This window comes from Crotalus tigris, unplaced genomic scaffold (genome assembly GCF_016545835.1).
Source record: "Crotalus tigris isolate CLP2741 ecotype Arizona unplaced genomic scaffold, ASM1654583v1 scf7180000024286.1529876, whole genome shotgun sequence".
In the NCBI taxonomy this organism is placed as follows: domain Eukaryota; kingdom Metazoa; phylum Chordata; class Lepidosauria; order Squamata; family Viperidae; genus Crotalus; species Crotalus tigris.
This window is the reverse complement of record NW_024100459.1, coordinates 566,381-587,862: the sequence shown is the minus strand read 5'-3', so window position 1 is coordinate 587,862 and position 21,482 is coordinate 566,381. Positions and strand designations below refer to the sequence as shown.

Sequence of the window (21,482 nt, the reverse complement as noted above, 5' to 3'; positions counted from 1 at the left end):
TGCCTTCCATGGATCCCTCCTTCCGATTCTATTTCCGCCCCCCCCCCATCAAACAGGCAACAATGAGGAACAGATCAAACCCTGGAATACCTGGTTCACGTGTCAGGATAGGACAGAAAAGTCTCTACGGTTATTGGGACTCCTGTTACCCCATAGACTTTTGTGGCTTCCTGGTTCCAGAGAAGATTGACCTCTTTCTGTGCCAGTCCTAAGCGTATCATTGGCTTATCATTTATCGGGAAGGAAGAACCTGTGTCACTCAAGAGATATGCAGAGGAAGCTAGAGAGGGCTTTTCCCAGGGAATGCCCTCAGGCAGAGATCTTGGTTTCCCTCCCGTCTTCCTGACTGGGCGCCGGGAATGCCGAGTGACCAAAAATAGAGAGGAACTCGAAGTGGGCAGCCAACTAGTTCTACTGCAGAGTTGGGGGCTGCGGAGGATTCCTGGCCAGAGAGAGCGGGCGGGGGAGACAGCTGGCACCGTACCCAGCAAGAGGGACCTTGAGTTGGCTCGGCCGCCTCTCCAGCGTCTCCCAGAGGCGTCTCCAGCGTCTTTCCTTCCAAAGTTGAAGAGCAGCCGCAGTCTATCCCGACTTGAAAGGCAGGCAGGGACCGCGGCAGGCGGAGCAGCCCCTTAGCCCTAAGGACGCACCTGACTCGGGAGCCGGGCGGACGGGCGGGCGGGCTGGCAAGCGAAGGCGCCCCGCTCGAAAACCTGGAGCGGATCTCCCGTTTGGTCTGCGCAGGGAAAGCGGGACCAATTGGAGGGGAAGCTGCAGCCGGAGGCAGAGTCCGGTGGATTCTCTCCGCTCTCTCCTCACCAGCCCCCCCCCCCAATCCTTAGAGGGCCCGGGTCGGCTGCTCTGGAGCGGAACGGAGGAACTTTCCCTTCCGTTGGACGCGGGAGCTGGGCTGCGAGATCTGTAATGGCCAAGGATGTCTTCGGAGGGGGAGCCGGAGCCTTCCGCTGGAAATAGTCCAGAAGCAGCAGTGGGGGCGGCGGCTGCAACTACAGACGCTAGAGAGGAGGTGAGAAGCGAAGGGCGTCTGGGGGTCTAAGGCGTTGTGTGTCGGCAACGCCAGGCGGACGGGGAAACCCAGCTGTCTGTACCTGAGGATGCGTGTACAGCTGCACCCATCCTCCAAAGAGCGAGCATGAAGAATATGTTCGCACCCAGAAGGAAGGGACTTTGTGTACCCATGCAACTTGCATGTGGCACTAGGAAAAATTGATTAAGGAGGGGAAGGGGGAACCAAACCTACAAACATCACTGGGATTCTTTCCGATTAGGCCTTCATTAAACTCATACGAAAGTATTGTTAAAAATATGCAGGTCAAGGAAAACAGTAATAAGGCATGATGGAGTCATTTTCATGTTCTTTTGGTCGAAAACGTAGATTTGGAGATCTGTAATGGTAATCTCTAATGTATGTGTGTGTGCGTGTGCATTGGTGTGTGTACACTCATCTTTTTCTTATGATAAGATGGGTGTGCAAGAGAAGTTTTATGTTATGTTGTGTTGTGTAGACTTCCTTCGAGCAGTACCTTGGGCCTACCTGGGGCAGTAACCAGCCAGCCAAAATGTATTATTTTGCCAGTCAAAGGTTACCAAGTTTAAAGCCATTTCCAATAGCAGGGAAAGGAGATCTCCAATGTTCTGAAAACCTTTCTCTGGAGTAAGAATGAATATTGGATTCTCTTAGGTTCAAGGATCTATAAAAACTATAACTTGAGTTTCCCGGGGGGGGGTGTGTTCTGCTCCAGATTTCCTCCCGACTTTTTATGAATATATCCAGAGTGCGTTTTCTCCGATAAACAACCGCTCTCTCACTCACTGTTTTGCTGCTGTTTGAGTGACATTTTGTACCACTGGGCTTCCAAACTGAAATGTGCTAATCTGGTAGATGGAGCATAACCAATCTGTTTTCCACCTGGGTCCACAAAACATACTGCAGATGTATTTGTCTGTCATGGTGCAAACTGCTAACCATAACAACAAAATGCCAGTAGAATCAACTTGTAAATGATTTTGCAATCATAAATTTGACATTGTAAATTCAAAGGCCCGCATGGCATACAAGGCAAAGAATAAGATCTTAAAAAAGAATGCTGCTGAATCAAATCAAGGGCTTATCTAGCCTAACATAGGGATTCCTCAGTGGCCACCCAGAGAACCCTGCCAAATCCTTGTTGGATGTGAGCACAACACCATTATCTCACTACATTCATTTTTTATGTGTTAATGTATTCCATGCTTTCTTCTCCAGGAGCTTAAGCCAGCGTATTTAGTACTCCTGCCTCCAGTTTTATCCCCCCCCCCCCCGCAACTCTGTAAAATACATTCAGCTGAGGCAATGCCTGGCCAAGGTCATCCAGTGATTTCAGTCAATATGGACTTGAAGTGGGACTTCCCAGTTCCAGTACAATTCTTTAAATACTGGCCCATACTACTTCCCTTATGCGCCCAATAATTAGTACTTAGAGACATATTTTTCTAATGCTATAGCAATAGCATTAGTAATAAATGCTATTCCTAAACGAAATCAACCCTGACTGGTTTTTGGGAGGACAGATGCCGAATCTGAAGTTCAAATACTTTGGCTATCTAATGAGAAGAGAGGAGTCACCGGAAAAGACCCCAATGTTGGGAACAATTGAAGGCAAAAGGAGAAGGGGATGGCATAGGATGAGATGGTTACAGTGTCAATAATGCAGTGGACAAAAATTTGGGCAAATTCCAGGAGATAGTGGTGGGGAAGGGGGGGGGGCTGGCATGCTATGGTCAAATTGGGTTGCAAAAGTTAGACATAATTTAGCAACTGAATAACCATAAAAATAAACATTACAGTACTATAGTAGTATAGTAATAAACCATCATTTTAGTATCTGTAGACCAATTGGTCTAACTTTAAATTTAGTAGACACCAATCCTTTGTATTGGAATAGTGCAATGAGGTTTTCTTTCATTTGGTCTGAAATTCCCAACAGCAGCTTACTCGAAAAATCCTTCATTCTAATATTGTGAGATCCCTATCACTCCTCCCATCCTTTGTAAAGGTTAAAAAGGCCCTTTAAATTGTTATTTTGCCTTTCGTGAAAGTTGTTAAAGTGTTTAGATTGTTGTTATTGCTTTCTACACTGTTCCATCTATACAGTAACCTTTTTAAGGTCTCGCGACCAGAATGTTAGACATTATCTCAACCATAGTTGAACGCATTGTGGTTAAATTGTCATGATTTTGAAAATATTATTTTCCTAGTAATACTGTAATGATACCCAAGTAATATCTGTCTTTTTCACAGTACATTTTAATCAAGTTTTATAGCATCACTCTGCTGGGTAATCACTTCCAATTCCAGAGAGGAGGGGAGACATAAATGGACTTCTCTCCTTTGATAATTGTTTATACTATTATATTTGCCATTTTAATCCTTATTCCCCTGATTTCTTGTAGTTCTTGAAAAAAAATCATTATTTTTGCTTTGATTGATTACTTGATTTGATTTGTGTGCCGCCCATCTCATCTAGAGCGGGGGAGTCAAACTGCTGGCCTGCGGGCCAGTTTCATCATATCAAAGTCATGCCCACCCCATTGCCAGCAATGCAAAAAGAGTTGCAATATGTCACAACACGTCACGTGACGTGGCGAGTTTGACACCCGTGATCTAGAGGCTTTGGCCATTCTAAAAAATTAGTTGATCCCCTATCCTAATTATCCAGTTAATTTATAAACAAGTTTAAAAACATTGCTTTCAATACCAATTCTTGTGGAATCTTTCTGTTTTGTGTGTGTGTGTGTGTGTGTGTGTGTGTGTGTCAACTCAAGGTAGCAAACATACCTAAGGTACTCTTTCATTGCACAAATATCTCTTTATTCCAACACTTTCTTTTCCTGCATTAGTTCCCAGTCCATAACTTGAGATTTCCTCTAGTTCCCTTGTCTGCTAAGGGATAAATCTTTTAAAGTGCACATAAACACTTTCACTGGATCATTGATATCTGCCTGTCCAGTGGCAGTCTCACAGACCTCTAAAAGATTATTAAAAACAACATCTACCTTCACAAAAGTTGCCCTGTTTTCTCTTCAGCAAGGCTCTTATCATTTTATAGAGAAGCTTCTAATTCTCTATTACCTCCTCTGATCTTTTTTTTAAAAACAGTTTAAATTGATCATTTTTATATCCTTTGATAGAAAGTTAATGTTAGGACAATATTATATATTTTTCTCAAAAAGACAGCAATTCTCTACCTGACTTCTGTGGTAGAAATCTCACCTTAAGGAATTGAGTTAAAGGATTGGAGAGGTATAAACTGATTTTTGTTTTATTAGAAGACTGTGATGGCCATATTCCTAGGTAGCAAAGTGAAGTGCTCCAGCCACTAGTCTTAGAAAGATTACAGAGTTAGTTTACAACTATAGATAAGAAATACAGATAGGACCAAAAGGAAGCTAGTCTCTTCTTCTTGTCTGCTGCAGCAGAAAATTGTTCTCTATATACCATGAACAGCACATCAAAGGCATAAACACTTCAATTGTCAATTGTTTAGACTTTGTTGTTGTTGTTAATTGCGAAGTCGTGTCCGACCAATTGCGAAGTCGTGTCCGACCCATCGCGACCCCATGGACAACGTTCCTCCAGGTCTTCCTGTCCTCTACCATCTTCTGTTTAGACTTTACTATGATAATAAAATGTTTTTTTCCCCACACTCCCTAGTGAAATTTACTATCTGTTTCCTTGAAATAATCACAATTACCAGGCAATTACTTACAAATCAGTGTTTACAGGGTTGGAAGGAGGTTATGTCATTGGGAATGTATCTTCCAAGAAAGATGTATTTCTGTATCAGTCTTTTAGCTGATGACACAGGGTTGATGATACAGTAGGCCAGCTTCAAGGAGACAGTTGTTATGCTTGATCTGCTTTACTTTTTGTCCCCACTCTTCTTTTAAGAACTTTTCAGATGGACAGCATCTGGAGTCTTGTAATGTATTTATTTTAAGTAGATATGTAAGTCTATTGAGGTCACTGCAAATTGCCTGTGCTCTACAGATTCCCTTCCTGAAAATGACATTTCAGCATGGGTTTATACTGTATTTTTTACAAAGAAGTCAGATGCAAAATATCCAGTTCCTGAGCAATCTCCTCACCTCTTTTAATATTGTTATGTCCTTGTTACCTGATTATCCAAATGCTTACAGTATTTCTGATGTATCTAATTATATTACTTTTTTTATAGTCTTAATGTTATTACAAATTTGTGCTTCAAATCTCCCTTTTTATCGTTTACTGTTTGTTCCTGTTTCTTTTGTACAAAACTACAATCCTTTTCCATTAATGTATTTTTCTATTAATTTATTTTTATTTATATGATTTATATGGCTGTCCACCTCACACAAGTGATTCTAACCAGCTTCCAAGATTAAAAAGAAACAACCCTCCCAAAACATTACTTAATAAGAATATTTATGTGTGTGGGAGGGTGCTTGTTTTATTTAAGCAGATTTGTTTTCACAGATTCTGAAGTAATTTTTTTTTCTTCTCCAACCCTTAATATTTTTTATTGATCATGCTGTTGATCTCTTAGTAACAATTTTCCTGATCTGCTGTAGTCAAAAATTCTGATATTCCTTCCTAAACATCCTGACAAGACTTGGCACTTTTGACTTCTCTTAGCTTTCTTTTTACCAGATCTCTCATTTTAGAGAAATTGCTTCCTTTGAAGTCAGATGGCACTTTCTTATGGCAACATTCCATTTATATTTTGATAAGCATAATTCTGTGATAGCTGATTCCAGTTAATTCAACAATGCTATGTCTTATACTATATGCAGGTTATTCTGACAATGTAGTTCCTTTTGACTCATCCTGGATGATACCTCAGTGTATCATCAGCTATGCTCACTAAATGGGACCTTGGCTGTTTAAATTACCCTCAGTTATTCAAACTGGGTTATTACATGACACACTCTACATGTGCACCCACTGCGCTCACATCAAGCAATCTGCCTGCAGCCCCTTTCCATACCGAATGATTCCCAGTTTTCTGGAATGATTGTTTAGGGGACTAAAAAAGAAAATTCCGTAGAGAAAATCTCTGCCTATGACTTTTTGGAGTCTTTAATTAAAATTAGTCCTTTGTGATTGCAGCATTAAATGGCTAAATCCAAAGAGCCTTTTAATGTACCTCCTATGTTTCAGTTCAAATGCATGTTTAGTTAATGAAAGTAAATGAGCTTAGTTAATGGAAGTAGATGAAAGCAAGGTGGTTTAAGGTTACAAGAAACCTTATTGTTGAAATCTATTCCACGAGACAAGCTGTCATGCATGTGATGCTGCAAATATAAAAATGGAAGTTTCAAATTAACTTAACTTGCATCTCGTTGGCAAAATGGAGACTCAAGGTAATCATATTTCCTATAATGTAAAAAGCTCAGAAATATTGCTCATTGCTCTCAGATAAACACTGTCCTTATGTGTAATGCTGGCCTTAGTCACTGAAACGGTAAGGAGAACAAGGGGAAACAAGGCAAATTTAGGAGATATTATAAAGCAAAACATAAAAAAAGAGGAGAAAACTGCAGGGGAGAAATAAGAGGACAACTATTTATAATGAGAGCTAATTTGGCATAAGTGGTTAAGGCAGCAGGCTAGAAATCATGAGATGATGAATTCTAATTCCGACTTACGCATGAAGCCAGCTGGGTGACCTTGAGCCAGTCATTTTTTCTGAGCCCTAGGAAGGAAACAATGGCATACCACTTTCTCAAACCTGGTAAAAAAAAAAAAAAAACTGCAGGGACTTGTCCAGGCAGTCATCAGGACTCAAGACTGACGTGAAGGCAACCCAAAAAGGAGCCTGTATTAGGCTGTAGTAAGTTAATATACAGAAAGTTATTATAAACTCTACGGATTCGTGGAACTTTTTAAAAAGAAAATGATGTTAAACTACTTATCAGAAAAAGTATAATTAGTTACAACATTATTGCAAAATAGTATACCTCTTTAATAATGATGATAATACCATGAAAAAATATATACCGGTAATTAGAACACCTTTTAAGAATTTGACCGAATTATTTGAAAACCTTCTATTTTGTTTCTTTGTTGGAAAGCATGCAAATGTTGACTACTACCATATTTAAATATGTTTCTACAAATCACCAACATATTATTTCTCCTTCAGTTTTATATGTTTTAGCTAGTCTCCATACCAACTCTACAATCTTTAAATTTTGATAGTTTCTTAACATAGGATAAAAATAAAATTTTAATACCTAGCAACCCAGAATTCTGTTAACAATCCTGTTGGTTTCAGCATAAAATGTGACAGCCCAATGAGAGTAGCCAATACTTAAAAATTTATTAACTTCATTTTAAGGTCATAAGAAATGGATTTAAAATTCTTTAAAGTGATCATCTACTGGTTTATCAGGATGGGACATTCAAGATCATAATTCCAGATGTAAGTAACTAATATCAATTTCAATTCATTATATCATCTCCAATTTCTTTAAACAAGAAAAGTTACTAATTTTGAAGCAAGGGTTAATTCTTCCCAAAGTGCCCACCACTGTGGAATTTCAGAAGCAGTGACAACATCTGGATCAAATAATTCAAACAGCAAATGCTTAAGTTGAATAAACTCCCAAGAAGCACCATAAAATAAGTCTGCATTGTTTTTTAAAAAAGACTTTCTCAGAATTGAGTTGATCCAACATAATAATGTTGAGAAAGGTCTAGTTTACTGAAGAAAAAAAGGAAAAAAAGTATAGACACTGTTTTTAAATGGGAGCTTAATTTTCATAGCTGTGCAACCCTGATTATCTATTTCTGGACAAGGACTGATTTCATTTTTTTTATCCTGATTGCTGTATTTGTAAATTGTTCCTCCTAATTTCTGCTTTCTTTTTTCTTCCCTATGGTTGTTTGGTATCTGTCTGCACTGAAGTGTTTGCTTTTTGATGACCTGTTAGATTATGCAAAATCTTTCACTGCAGGCTGAAAATTAATGGTCTTTGATCATTGCTCCAGCAAGCTGTGTATTAATAATCCCCAGCATGAATGTAGCTGATTTTCAATAAGCATCCTATATATCTTTAGGAAAAAAAAGTAAGGTAGACTTTTGTACATAGTTCCAATTATAGAATGTGGTAGTGATTAAACTCACATATTGTATACATCCAAAATATGGTTTATTGGGTTTTGATATAGCATGTTATAAAATACGCTATATGGCCTATTTATAGGCCATTGTGACTTATAAATTATTTATTTATAATAAACAATAGCTGAGATTTATTCAGTGCAACATACTTAAATAAATCATGCCTTAATGAAATGAATCAAGGCAAAGTTTTGTCTAAGGTCATATCATTTTGCCCAAAACCTTAATCATATTTATGTACTAATATATTTAAAATAATTTTGTTGGTCTTAATTCTAAAATAACTCATATAAAACTAGTGTAGGTTTTATATAAAACTAGTGTAGCAGGAACAGAATAAGATTTAAATCCCATTTATTTCATTGGGTTTAAGGTTATCTAATTCTAATCTACTTTCTAGCAAACCAGTCTGACTGATTGCAGTCCCGTGGGGAAGCCAGCCCAAATTTTGGGAGATTTCCTGGACTCATTGGGTCTTGCTGAAACAAGCTATAGCTGCTACATCAGATGTGGCCATTTTTGGAATAGGATATACTGGGAAATGTCACTCATGTCCTCATCATCTCACAACTGGATTATAGTTTTGTAATGTGCTTTATTCAGGGTGCATTGTCTTTGAAAGTTACTTAAAAACTGAATGGTCCAAATGCAGAGGGACCGATCACAGTTCAGCCGCTTTATGCCATTTAATAAGAACTGCCTAAATTTCAGATACAATTCAAAGTCCTCATTATTATTTATAGATCTCTTAATGTCTTGGGGCTGGCCACACCCACCCCAGCCCCGCAAGGGCAAAACAAATCCTGATACATCACGATACGGTCCACGATGCGATTGGGTTTGACACCCTTCTCTTGGGGCATCAATTTTTATGGACCATTTTCTTAAAGGAGACTCTTTCCACCCTATACATTCAAGTCAGAAAGATATCCTTATGTTCCTTCTCTCCAAAGTTTTGGGTGACATCAGCAGAAAAGTTTTCTTCATGCCTGCTCAATCCTTCAGTGTTCCCTTCTTCCCCAAATCAGAATAGCCCCTCCCTCAATTGACAACTTAACAATTATGGCAAGAGAGGTCATAAAATGGGACAGAATTCATTTAACAACTGTTTCGCTTAGCAACAGAAATGTTGGGCTCAATTGTGGTCTTAAGTCAAGGACTACCTGTATCGCTTTTTACTTATGCATAAATAAAGATATATTAATCTACCTTACCAGCTTAGATCCTATTCTGGTGAAGGGCTAAGAACTTTGTCATTGTTTACAGCTAACAATTTGGAGGGCGCTCTATCTATTTCACTTTGGCTCCATGACGATATCAAAGGCTTTCCAAGTATGAAAAATGTGGGCATGTATGAAATTTATCTTTTTTTCCAAGCATGACATGGTGAAGAGTGGAAGTGGTAATTTGATGTAAGATAAATAGTAAATAATGATCAGAAGCATAGGACACAATGCAAAAGGACCGAGCAAAGAGGAAATTGAACCAAATAAGCAGAATATATATAAAAAACAAGAACATTGTCAGGCTAAACCACACAGGCATATATAGATATAGATATTCATTTCTTGTAGCTCATATATAAATGTTGAGGAAAATCAGTGATATGTATGTAAATCTGAACAGGACTTAAGTTCAACTGATCGTAGTTCAGTTCTTAGATGGACTCTTAATAGTACTTTTTACTTAATAGTACTTTTAATTTTTGCCCAATATTGAACAAAACATACTACATCAACAATATCTGATTGGAAACTCAAACCTGGAAGATATGCAGCAATGGCAAAATTGATAGCATACATCCAGAAGAAAGGTTATACTAAATATAAGGCAGAATGAAAAAAAACAAAACGAAAAACCACAAGCAGTGACAACATGGTTTCTAAGACAGTCTAAATGTTTCTGAATACCGTAAATTAGTTGGAATATAAAGAAAGGGAACATTATTTTTTTTCAAGGTTGCTTTTTATTTTTTTATTTTTTTTCTTTAATATTCATAAACAAAAATAAATAGTATTTTAATTTATTATGAAACCAGTTCTGTGCATTGGTTAAGGCATCAGACTAGAAATTAGGAGACTGGGAATTTTATCCCCCTTTAGGCATTATATTTTTTAAAACAGTTAGAAAATACAGCACGGTAGATCCAAATCATTACTTGCAAGAGGCAAAGAATATGATGGTTGCTTTTCACATAAAAACATCAACTGAAATGCATTAAATTTTAGTTCAGTCCTTATGCTGGGACAACGTTTAATACCTCGTAGAAAAATAGCTCAGTAGTTCAGAGACTGCACAGCAAGCTTAAAAGTACCTTTAACTGTGTTTTTTAAATCTTATTGCTGTCTCTCAGGATCAATTTTACCAAATTATAGGGTCTATCTTGGTAGCAGCTTTTAGAAGTACAATCTCTTCATTTTATTCTAAAACTCTTTGAGATGACACCATTCAACATCTATTTCAGTTATATTAGTTAAGATTTTTTTGAATTTTCAGGCTAACCTTAGTTGGCTTATTGATTGGATGGCTAATTAGTAGCTATTAAAAACTCAGCCAGGAGTTGGTAGCAAAAATAATAATGTAGAAGCATTAATAAGACATACTTATTCATAATACAATACATTCCAATTCAAGTATCATGTACAGGCCTTTTTGTTTTTGATCCTTATACCACCACTTTGGTGGAAATTTTGAAATGCTATGACTGATTGGTAATACTTACATATTTACAATACTTACATATTTACAAAATGCAAACTAATGCACATCTAAGGTTACATAGCGTGGAAAGAATAGCTGCTTAATTGAACATGAATTGCCCTTTAAACACACTAAATCAGAATTATCAGATTTTCTCTGCTGTTGTCAACTTGGCAAGATGTGTATCAAAAATTTCAGTTCTAAATCTGCAAATACTAGAGTGATAGTTAATTTGAATTATCTTCCTAAACAAAGTAGCACAAGATGCTTTACACCATATGAAGAACTCAATCCATGAGTAATTTATTATTATCTTAATTAACTTCTAAAGAATTAAGCTTGGAAAATTGTTTATAAGATTTGCAAGTGATGAATTCATTTATATAGTTCATAACAAGCTTTATATAAATTTCTGTCCTGTTGCAGATTGTGTTGTTAGATTGGGTAATTGTAATGTACTGTGTTCTGCTAACAAAAACTGATATGATAGAAACTGGTGTGATGACTAGGACCACAATGGAAAAATATTTTAGTCTTTGAAAACCCAAAACATTTTTAAACATTAATAGTAGCTTCAATATCAGAAGCTGGTTCAAGAAATGGAAAATTATGCAACTGTATTTCAAACTTGCAGCTGGGTTGAATCAGTGGTATTCATAATAGCCTTTTAGGAACATGAGACATTTCATGGTCAGATAGATGAAAAATTCTTATTTAAAAAAAAAATATGAGAAGCTCCTGGTCCACATTCTGAACGATTTGGAGAAAAAAACTGTAGAGGACTATGAAGATAACTTTTAAGAAGGTATGCAACATTTACAAAAACATCAGCATTGGCTGGAGAGCCAGAAGAGGATCAGGAAGAAATTTCTTTGGTATAAGAGAAAGACAGAGAGAAACAGACTTTCAAAATTATCTTATTGTATCCTATAATAGTATATAAAGTTTTTGTAGGATCTGTTCCTGACTTAACTTCGTTGAAGAACTGAAGAAAACTTAGCCAGCTGTCAAGCTGGTCAGCTTTTCTATAAACAGAGAAATCCAACAACTATTGTAGATGACCTAATACTGAGAATCAGTTAGGACAGTGATGTCCTAATCAAGTGGTTCTCAACCTTTTTAATGCCGCTACCCCCAACCGGTCGTAAGTCAAGGACTACTCAACCGATCGTAAGTCGAGGACTCTTCAACTGGTGTAGCACCGTTTGCAGAATGGGAGTTTTGGCGGGCTCAGCAGGGCAGAGACAGCCTGGACAATTCCTATTGGCTTTTGAAAGCCAATAGAATTAGACTCTATTCAAGAGAGTCTATTCTATTGGCTTTCAAAAGCAATAGAATAAAAGGGAATAGCACAGCTAAGGAAAAGGGGAAAAATATGGCAGACTGCGTTGTTTGGCGACCCCCGTGAAATGGTCGTTCAACCCCAAATGGGGTCCCGACTCACAGGTTGAGAACCACTGTCCTAATCGATAATCAGTTAATCTAATCTATATTAATAATGTGAAAATCTTATCTAGAAATAATTTGGCAAACATGATAGAAACTTACTACCTTCCAATTTCACCTGATTCTGAATAATTACAATAATTACAACTAGCTGAATGCAAAAAGAGCAGAAAGACCATTTGGTCAGGAACCCTCAACTCAAAAGAGTCCTCCAATTTAGACACTTGGCCCTCAATTTTGTTTGTTTAAAAACTGCTCCAATTGTGGTCATTTCGGGATGTGCGCCCAATCTTATTTTCATATAATTATTTTATTTATTAATTTACTTATTTATTTCATTTATTTGCTACCCATCTTGCGGTTCAAGGCAACTCTATTTTTTTATATATACATTATGACTAGGACTTCACAAGAAAGATATAGGCTACCTTCTCTGGATTTTGAAAGAAGCTGAATCAAATTTAAGAACTTGGAGACATTTCTAAAGGATTTCATCAAGTATTAGATTCTTTAAAGCAGAAGTGGGCCGAAGAGAAGTGACAGTCTCTTAATCTATCCCTGAGAGATCTGCAGTGGATTAACAAGCAACAACAAGCTGCAACAGTGACAAGAATGCTACTTTTCTACCTAAATTAGGCTGTGGAAATGAAGAAGGCTTGTGATACTCCTAACAGGTTTATAACAGTTGAAGTCAGTACTTCTGTTACATACGCATGTCCCATATTATGGGATATACATAACTGCCTTTGTACCATTTGCATAAATTTAATTATTGAATAAAACCATTTTTTTCTATTCACAAAATAGATAACTATAGTCAGACGAAAGCAGGATGGATTTGAACAAATTATTGTTGTGAAATAGCTCGCTTGCCAGTTTTTGCCAGGCTGCAGGGTTTGACTTTGTTAATCACATTCTGAAATTTTCATTTTGTTAATCTCTTATGAGATTGTTCTCTCTCCCAAGAATGGGAGGAAGGGATAAAACCATTAGACACACACCTTTCTCTATAAAGTCAGGAGGTTGCATTACTGAAATGATTTTACTTTTTCATTTTACCTTTAAAATATCACATAGAGTGTGAGAAATCTTTCTGTCTCACACTCCCAGATTAGGGGCAAGACATTAGGTGAGATGCCCCAAAGATGATGTATACTGGCAGTAAGAATGCCTATCTGCCCCTCCCCCATACAGGGGAGGGGCCCTGGAGTGAAGACCCAGAAGGTTTCTGGGTGAAGGCAGGAGATTTGAAATCTCCAGCTTTCTACATGTTGGATTAGCTGTTTTCTACATCCTATAATGCCCCCCCCTAAATCTAAGCAAGGTAAAAGTAACTAAGTTTACGTAGGCTTTAAATGTAAGCCAGAATTTCTCAGGGAAGAGATACCAATTGTGTTAAGAATAAACTATTTTCCAACTTCAAGGCCAAGAGGTACACTAAATTTACTGCAAGTTTTTACTTAGGTTGATATACCTACACTGAAAACTGTATAAAAGTATAGTTATCTGAGACTTGTATACCAAGATCTCTTCAAATAACTAGATAAATTACATATATTTTCTTAAAAATAATTATATAATACATTGTTATTTTAGGAACAATACTAAGTCTTAGTTTTAGTAAAATGTGCTTACGATAGTTCTTGCACTTTGCTGAATTATTTCAAAGCAATTATTTGTTTATTTATTGGAGGAGGCATCCTGGGACATATTGCAATGTTGGGGTATCCTCTACCTGAAAATCTTGATGAGATGTGCCTTATATCATTGAAATGTGAAATTTTAAAATGTGTAAGATTATTTACTGCAAATTATTTCACCAAAAATGCTCTTTCTCTCTTTTCATTTCTGACCTTTCTTTTTTCTTCTCTGTTATCTGATTTTCAGCAAAGACCAATCAAGCAATCTTTGAGCTCTTCACTGTGCAGAGAATCTCACTGGAAGTGTCTCCTTCTCTCAATTCTGATATATAGTTGCCTGGGGGCTATAGCTTGGTGCCAACTCACACAAGTCACTAAGCTCAGTTTTGATAGTTCTTTCAAAGGCAAGTCTATGATTTACCATGACAGTCCTTGTTCGGATGGCTATGTGTATATTCCATTAGCGTTCCTTGTTATTCTTTATGTGGTTTACTTGGCGGAGTGTTGGCACTGCCGTACCAAAAGTGAACTTCAATACAAAGCTGATGTGGAAAGTGTCTATGACCGAATTGCCAGAATGAAACAGGCCACACCATGTATATGGTGGAAAGCCATAAGCTACCATTTTGTCCGACGGACAAGGCAAGTGACTCGGTATCGCAATGGTGACGCTTATACAACAACTCAGGTTTACCATGAGAGAGTCAACACCCATGTGGCTGAGGCAGAGTTTGACTACTCCCACTGTGGGTTCAAAGACATATCTAAAGAACTCATGGGCCTGGAATGGTATTCCACCACAAGGCTAAAGTTCACGAAATGTTTCAGCTTTGCCAACAGGGAATCTGAGAATTCTTACTTGGCACAGAGAGCTCATTTCTTCACAGAAATAGAAGGGCTGGATGATTACATGGAGATCAGAGAAGGCATGAAACTCAAAAATATAGACTTCAAAGAAGTCATGATGGCTTATGGAAACCCAGGGCATCTTCCTTGGTATGCATCCCACTATGCTTTCTGGGTGGCTACGTTAATGATGATTTCATGGCCACTGAGAGTCTTCATAGAATATCAGACTGCACACGTACACTACCATGTGGAGAAACTTGTTGGGGTGGAGTACAGCGTGCCCCCTGTGGCAGAGGAGCCCCTCTACAGATACCGAATCCCCAGGGTAAGCAGTCAGGACAGTACTGAGCTTGAGTGGCACATCTGCACCAATCGCCAGCTGATCCCCAGCTATTCCGAGGCCATGCTCATGGACCTGACCCATTCTTCCATATGCAACAGTTACTCCATTTGCAGGTACAACGAAATCACTCATGGCTGTGATACTTGCCGTCATGCCTCCAGTACCTCCTCTATCTTTTCTCGCCACAGTGGAAGTGCAAACTCACAGCTCTCTCTGAACACAAGCCGCTTCTCCTTATGCCAGCTTCATGGCTCTCATAGGACAGGACTCTGGAGAAGTCACAGCAGCAGCATCACTGACCACGGTTGCCAGGATGACCAGTGCTGCTCCCACTCTAGTCAACTGGTTATCAATGAAAACCCACCCACTTACCATGAAGCTCGTTTTTTCCCAGTACTAATTGTGCATAGGTCAGAGGGTCAGGAAAGGAGGCACTTCTGTCTTCGCCGTGCTTCCTGCCTAGAGACCTCACTCTGACTTTATCCTAGGAGAGTTTTAAGGGCAACTACTTGTTTGCCAGTAACAGCAATACATACAGCATAAACTCATTAATGTCTCAATTGTCCATTTCTCCAAAAAAAAGAGACTTATTCATCTAGAAATCTAAGAAACAGCCAATTCTGAATCAAAGAGTCAATAAAGGCTGCAGGTTAATTAGGAGGTTATCATGATATGATTGCTTCTTCAGGGATTTTTACAGTTTATAGGGTTATCTCCAGTGAATTTAAAGCTCATGGCTAGGATAAGAGAAATTTCTAAGACCATCCTGTGAACTTTATTGAATTTACTGAAAAGCTCCATAAACCTCAACTCCTACGCCATACTAATCTAATTCCTATATATGCTACATGGCGGTAAGAGCCAGATTCCTGATTTTATTATCTAATTTTTAAATAAAATTATTGTGTGTGATTCAGAAGACACAATAAAAATGATTATCCCTGAAACCATCCCATACCTTTTCTATGCTATTTGCTTCATTTCACTTTTCTTCTAAGACCTCTCTCTCTCCCTCCCCCCCCCCCCTCTTGTCAAACAGATAGAAACACACTTCGCTTCCTCTCCTACTTTAAATTTAAACTGTTAAAGAAATATGTGCTGTTCTGTTTCAGGAAAAGAGGCATTGAGACAAAGCAACGAGTTCCAACAGTCTCCTTTATTGCAACACCAACAGAACAGGTTTTAAAATGGTGCGGCCCCCTTTTATAGCCCCCCTGCACAATACCTTGCTGGCCAATCATTGCAAAGGCTGCAAGCAGCCTTCCTTGTCCCAGGCAGCACAATACCTTGCTGGCCAATCATTGCAAAGGCTGAAAGCAGCCTTTCTTGTCCCGGGCATCCACATGGTCTGCCCGGGCCAATCGCTGCAGCCTGTGCCTGCCGGCCCAGGACATAACATGTGCAAAGACCCTATCTTAAATTCAGGTGGTAGCAATCTATAGCATAAAGCTAGCTGAGTGACTTTGGGCCAATTACAGGTAATCCTCCACTTATGACTACAATTGAGCCCAAATTCTGTTGCTAAGTGAGACATTTGTTAAGTGAACGTTGTCCCATTTTAATTTTTCTCATCACAGTTGTTAAGGGAATCGCTGCAGTTAAGTTAGTAACGCAGTTGTTAAGTGAATCTGGTTTCCCCAATGATTTTGCTTGTCAGAAGGTCGCAAAAGGGACGGTCGCACATGACCCCAGGACACTGCAACTCTCATAAACATGAGTCAGTTGCCAAATATCTGAATTTTGATCATGTGACCATGAGGATGCCCTAAGCATGAAAAACTATCAATCAATTTTTTTTCAGAGTTGTTGCAACTTCAAATGGTCACTAAAGAAACAGTTGTAAGTCAAGGACTATGCAATAGCAAACCTCTTCTGAAAACTCATGCCAAGAGAACTGCAGGGATTTCTCCAGGCAGTCTAAAAATCAGAGACAAATGAAAGGGAGGGGAAAGTTAGGTTCATGAATATTTACATATTTACAAATGTGTGTGTGTGTGTGTGTGTGTGTGTGTGTGAGAGAGAGAGAGAGAGAGAGAGAGAGAGAGAGAGAGAGAGAGAGAGAGAGAGAGAGAGAGATCTTAAGAGAAGTTCTTAGAAGAGATGTCACTTCCCACCCTACCCCATGCTCATAACAACTGGTTTACTTTAGAAGTCAACAATCTAATCCTCTCCAGATGTTGTTTTTCTGATAACATCTATTGACAGCACAGTCAGTGATAAAGGATTCTGGAAGTTCAATTATTAAAACATTAGGAAGTCACTAGATTCTTATGTCTAGCTTTTACCAACCTGATGTCCAGCAGATATATGTACTATTATAAGAGTTCTATTCCAACACAATGTACCAGATTGTGTAGAACACTATCTCAGTATCATGATTGAATAGCACATCTAATTTAATTCTTCTCGTTTCTCCAAAGTCTGAAATAGGGGGGGGGGATAAGAAAATACCTTATTTTCTATTTCCAATATGCAAGGAAAAGAAGCAAAACATGTGATCTGAGAGATTTAACAAGATCTTTCCCAGGTTCATCACAGATGTATCTGCCATGTCTCACTGTCTAATATTCTATTCATTCATCTCCTTCTCTTACCAAAATATGCTTGAATTTTTCAAGTATCTATCTCATTTTTTTATTTTTTATTTTTGCAATATACTGTAATCTGCTGGTGCTGATGAAGTATATTTCTCTCCCACACAGCTTTAACAGGGCATCTTTCCAGAGAGGTAACTAGCATGCCTTAGCACCATTGGCTAAAGCAGTCTGTACATCTTGCAGGTAGCCTTAACAACCAAGGCATTCACCTTCCTCCCTTTTTCCTCAGGTAAAATTATACTTTCAGTAGACTGTGGACACGCAAACACATACACGCACACATACGTACACATATTGAAGAAATCTTCAGAAGGAATATGGATGTGGGCTGTATGTGTACATGATTCCTGAATTGCAACAACTGCCAAACTGTATTATTATCTTTTATAAACACCAATGCATATGCCACTGTAAAGAAAATAAATTATTAACAATGTTGAATTAGAACAATCTTCTTCAGTCCCTCAGAGGTATTGGCTGTTAGCCATCATGCTGACAAAAACATGGAATATGTGGTCTAATGAGCTAAGAATGAAGAAGGCATGAGTTAGGGACTAAGACTACACTGCCCTTTATTTAGTCATATGAGAGGTCCTTGGTGCTCTCTGAGCTTGCTTGCTTTCTTGCAGACATCAGCACTGATGATGTTACCAATTAGGGTAATGAAACATCTGCAAGAAAACAAGCCAGCTCAGAGAGCACCAAGGACCCCTCATTTCAACCCTGAGCTACAAATATTCTCCCTTATTTAGTTATATGTTGAACTATATGTGAATACATAGATGCCTTACACAGGTAGCAACATTTTTCTGACTTCTGAAGCTAACCAGAGTCAGGCCTCTTTAGTATATGGATAGGAGACTACACAGAATCCCAAGGCTGTAGTTTTCATTGGGAAGTGAAATAATATCCTAGAAAAAAGGCAGTAGCAAAGCAGCATTGCCCAAAAAATCCCTGCATGAACATGCCTATGAAATTATTTAAGTCAACTCTCAGCCTTTATTATACACAGACTTATCTGGCACCTGCATACTGTAATTGTTTCTGATGGCACTGACTGTTTACTACCTGAAATATAAATATTTTATAAATCTTAATGTGTACTGACTGTATTGACTGGATGTACAAGAAGATCACTGCTTTTAGTGGAGAATATCTTTTCAGCTTCCTTGCTTTACTGATAATTAAATGGGTAGAAATGTTTTGCTGTTGCTGTTCAGTTATAAAACTGGTGCTCCTAATGGGCTTCTAATGTGTTGTGTGTTTTACATTTACATACAGTATATAACTATGATGTGCCCATTTTTTTCTCATGGATCTGCCACTCAACGTAAATGCATGGAAGAGAAATGCTTTGAGATCCATGGTAAAGCCTCTTTTCCATTTTCTGCCCCAAAATTGCAGTCCTTTTCTAAAGCAAAATGGTGAGGGGGACAATACTTGATCCCAGAATTGACAAGCAGCATTAAATCAATGCATTTTTCAAGACTTCAGATATACTTCAAAAACTTAGCAATATGATTTTATCACTATTTTTTTTAAAAAAAATAATTAAATGACTTAACATCTTTATTATTCACCAGCCCCATTCAGGACTACATGAAGGCAGTGATGTTGTGCAGAGGCACTCACAGCAACTGTCATACTGGAAAACACAACCAGACAAGCAAAGTCCTACTTCTCTTTATATGCGTGCAAAACACATTAAAAAGAGGGTGGGGCTTTGATCACCCAGTCATACCCATAATTTTCAAGCCAGTGCCCATTGTTGCTGATCCTGTGAAGTTATGCTAAATGACCTACATTTGCTGCTATTTAGTAGTCAGTCTGAATTTACCTAACAAAAGCACAATTGAATTCAGTGGAAGGTTATCATGTTGCCTTAACGATCTTCATTCCTTTTAAAATCCTAAGCGATTCATATATGAGAACTGTAAGTTTGGTTCCCGACTATAGTCCACCCACCCAGTATGTCATTCCTTACTATCTTTACAGTGGGGCTCAGAAAAATGTGTGGGCAGCTCTAATCTAATCAGCTCATGGAAAACAGAACCGGAAGCCAAGAAATGCTAAACTCTGAGGTACACTACATGCTGCAGCAGATACAGAGCTATTTACCAAACACAAGTGAATCACCCAATTCCTAGAATGTGTAAATCTATCATGTGACAATAATACAAAGGGTAGAACATCGAAGCTGCAGTCACTAACTTTAGAGCAAGCTGTATTCATAGCATCAACAGACAGCTTATGAATTCTTTAGATACTTTAGAACTATCTATCATTCTGAAATGCTGTGATGTAGCTGTGCTCAGAGCCTCCTCTAAGTTCTATCAATGGATAAAGAAATTCTGGTTAAACAAACAACATAAAAACAGCTTTGTGTGCCATGCCTTTACGGAACACACAGAGCTAACCTTCATTCTACTTTTTAGGAAAAGTATGAGAAGCCCTAGGATACTCAGCTCTCCAAACAAGGTAAATTGAGTCAAACTTTCCTATGCAAGAAATGACAATCAGGTGTAAATTTGAGGGGCACACTTCCCTAAAAAATGCACACATATTGATTGCCGTCAGCAGAGTCTGTTATTCGTGACACAGTTTTATGGATGTGAATTGAAAAAAGATTCCAGTAGATCAAGATATTCATAAGGCTAGAAAAGGCTACAAAATCATTGCCAAAAAGAATACATAGTCAGGCAAATAGTGAACAGTACACAAATGGAGAAAATACAATATTGCTGTGCATTTTCCATTAGAGGCTCCCCAACAAAATCCCCACAAGAGTGAGGCACACAATACTTTGGGAGGTTGCTGTCAGCCTTATACATAAGAATAAGAAACTAAGACAATAATACAACTGCATTTTGAGACATGGGTGACCTTGGGGATACCACAAGAGGTATCATGGCACAGGACTAAGCTGTTCCCACTGAACTTATGGAGTGTCCGCCTCAGGGATCAAGTAACGCTGATGAAACACAGGCACCATAAAACAGCTTTAGTAGTCACATAATGAAGCGTGCCCCGCCCCCCATACCCTCAGACTCAGCAAGCAGAGCTGAGAACAGAACAAAGATATTCAATGAGAGTCCCTGCCAAGCAAGGAAAGACTAACTTAATTGAAGGGAGCTGGCTGCAGCCTGATTTAAGAGGCAGATTTGACCTATGTTTCTACATTGGAAACAACTATCTAACCTCCTGCTCTAGTGTGTCATTCCTGTGAATTCTACTTGTAAAACTGTCCTTTGGACTGACTGACAAACCTAATCTGGCTCTCTGAACTTCAAACTGTATTTTAAATGCTCTCCTGAGTATTCCTGTTGAAAGCGCAAACTGTGGAATCCTTGGTGCTCTCTGAGCTTGAGTGTTTGCAGGTGTTTCATTACCCATCTCAGCAACACTCCACAGTTGGACCCTGAAGCACATATATTCTCTTCTGTTGGAAAGTGAAACTACTGAGGAAAGTTTTCTCTCCAAGAGACTTTGTTGATTTACTTTCCTTTCCTTTTCAGTTATCTGCTCACCTTTGAGGAAGCTACTATTCTCACCTAGCAATTGGATGTGAGGAGGGAAGCAGCGTATCTGCAAAGACTCACCCGTAATGACAAAAAATCAGCAGGCCATTCTTGCATTCCCTAATGTCAGTGCTGAGGACATCATCAAAAAAACCAACCAACCAACCAAACAAACAAAACCCATTCTCTTAATTCTCTTAATTAAATGAGATATTATGTCTGAA

At 38.4% G+C, this 21,482-nt stretch overlaps 1 protein-coding gene across 3 annotated transcripts; it reads left to right on the top strand.

Moving 5' to 3' along the window:
- Window positions 1-401: 401 nt before the first annotated feature.
- Window positions 402-21,482, top strand: LOC120299278 (transmembrane protein 151B-like). 3 transcript variants are annotated; one of them, XR_005554374.1, is made up of 3 exons: window positions 930-1,027; window positions 7,380-7,463; window positions 21,256-21,482. XR_005554374.1 is itself a non-coding variant. In XM_039323921.1 (2 exons), the coding sequence occupies exons 1-2, from the start codon at window positions 935-937 to the stop codon at window positions 15,618-15,620; spliced, it is 1,515 nt and encodes a 504-aa protein (XP_039179855.1). In that variant the 5' UTR covers window positions 402-934; the 3' UTR covers window positions 15,621-16,090. The 3 variants fall into 3 exon arrangements, 1 of the variants encoding a protein (XP_039179855.1); XR_005554373.1 differs by lacking the exon at window positions 7,380-7,463 and having other exon boundaries at window positions 402-1,027; XM_039323921.1 differs by lacking the exons at window positions 7,380-7,463; window positions 21,256-21,482 and adding an exon at window positions 14,199-16,090 and having other exon boundaries at window positions 402-1,027.

Excerpts from the sequence above, each read along its gene's own strand:
- LOC120299278 (XM_039323921.1), top strand. The coding sequence starts at position 935 with ATGTCTTCGGAGGGGGAGCCGGAGCCTTCCGCTGGAAATAGTCCAGAA. Across the intron at positions 1,028-14,198 it reads CTACAGACGCTAGAGAGGAG|CAAAGACCAATCAAGCAATC; the intron begins GTGAGAAGCGAA and ends TCTGATTTTCAG.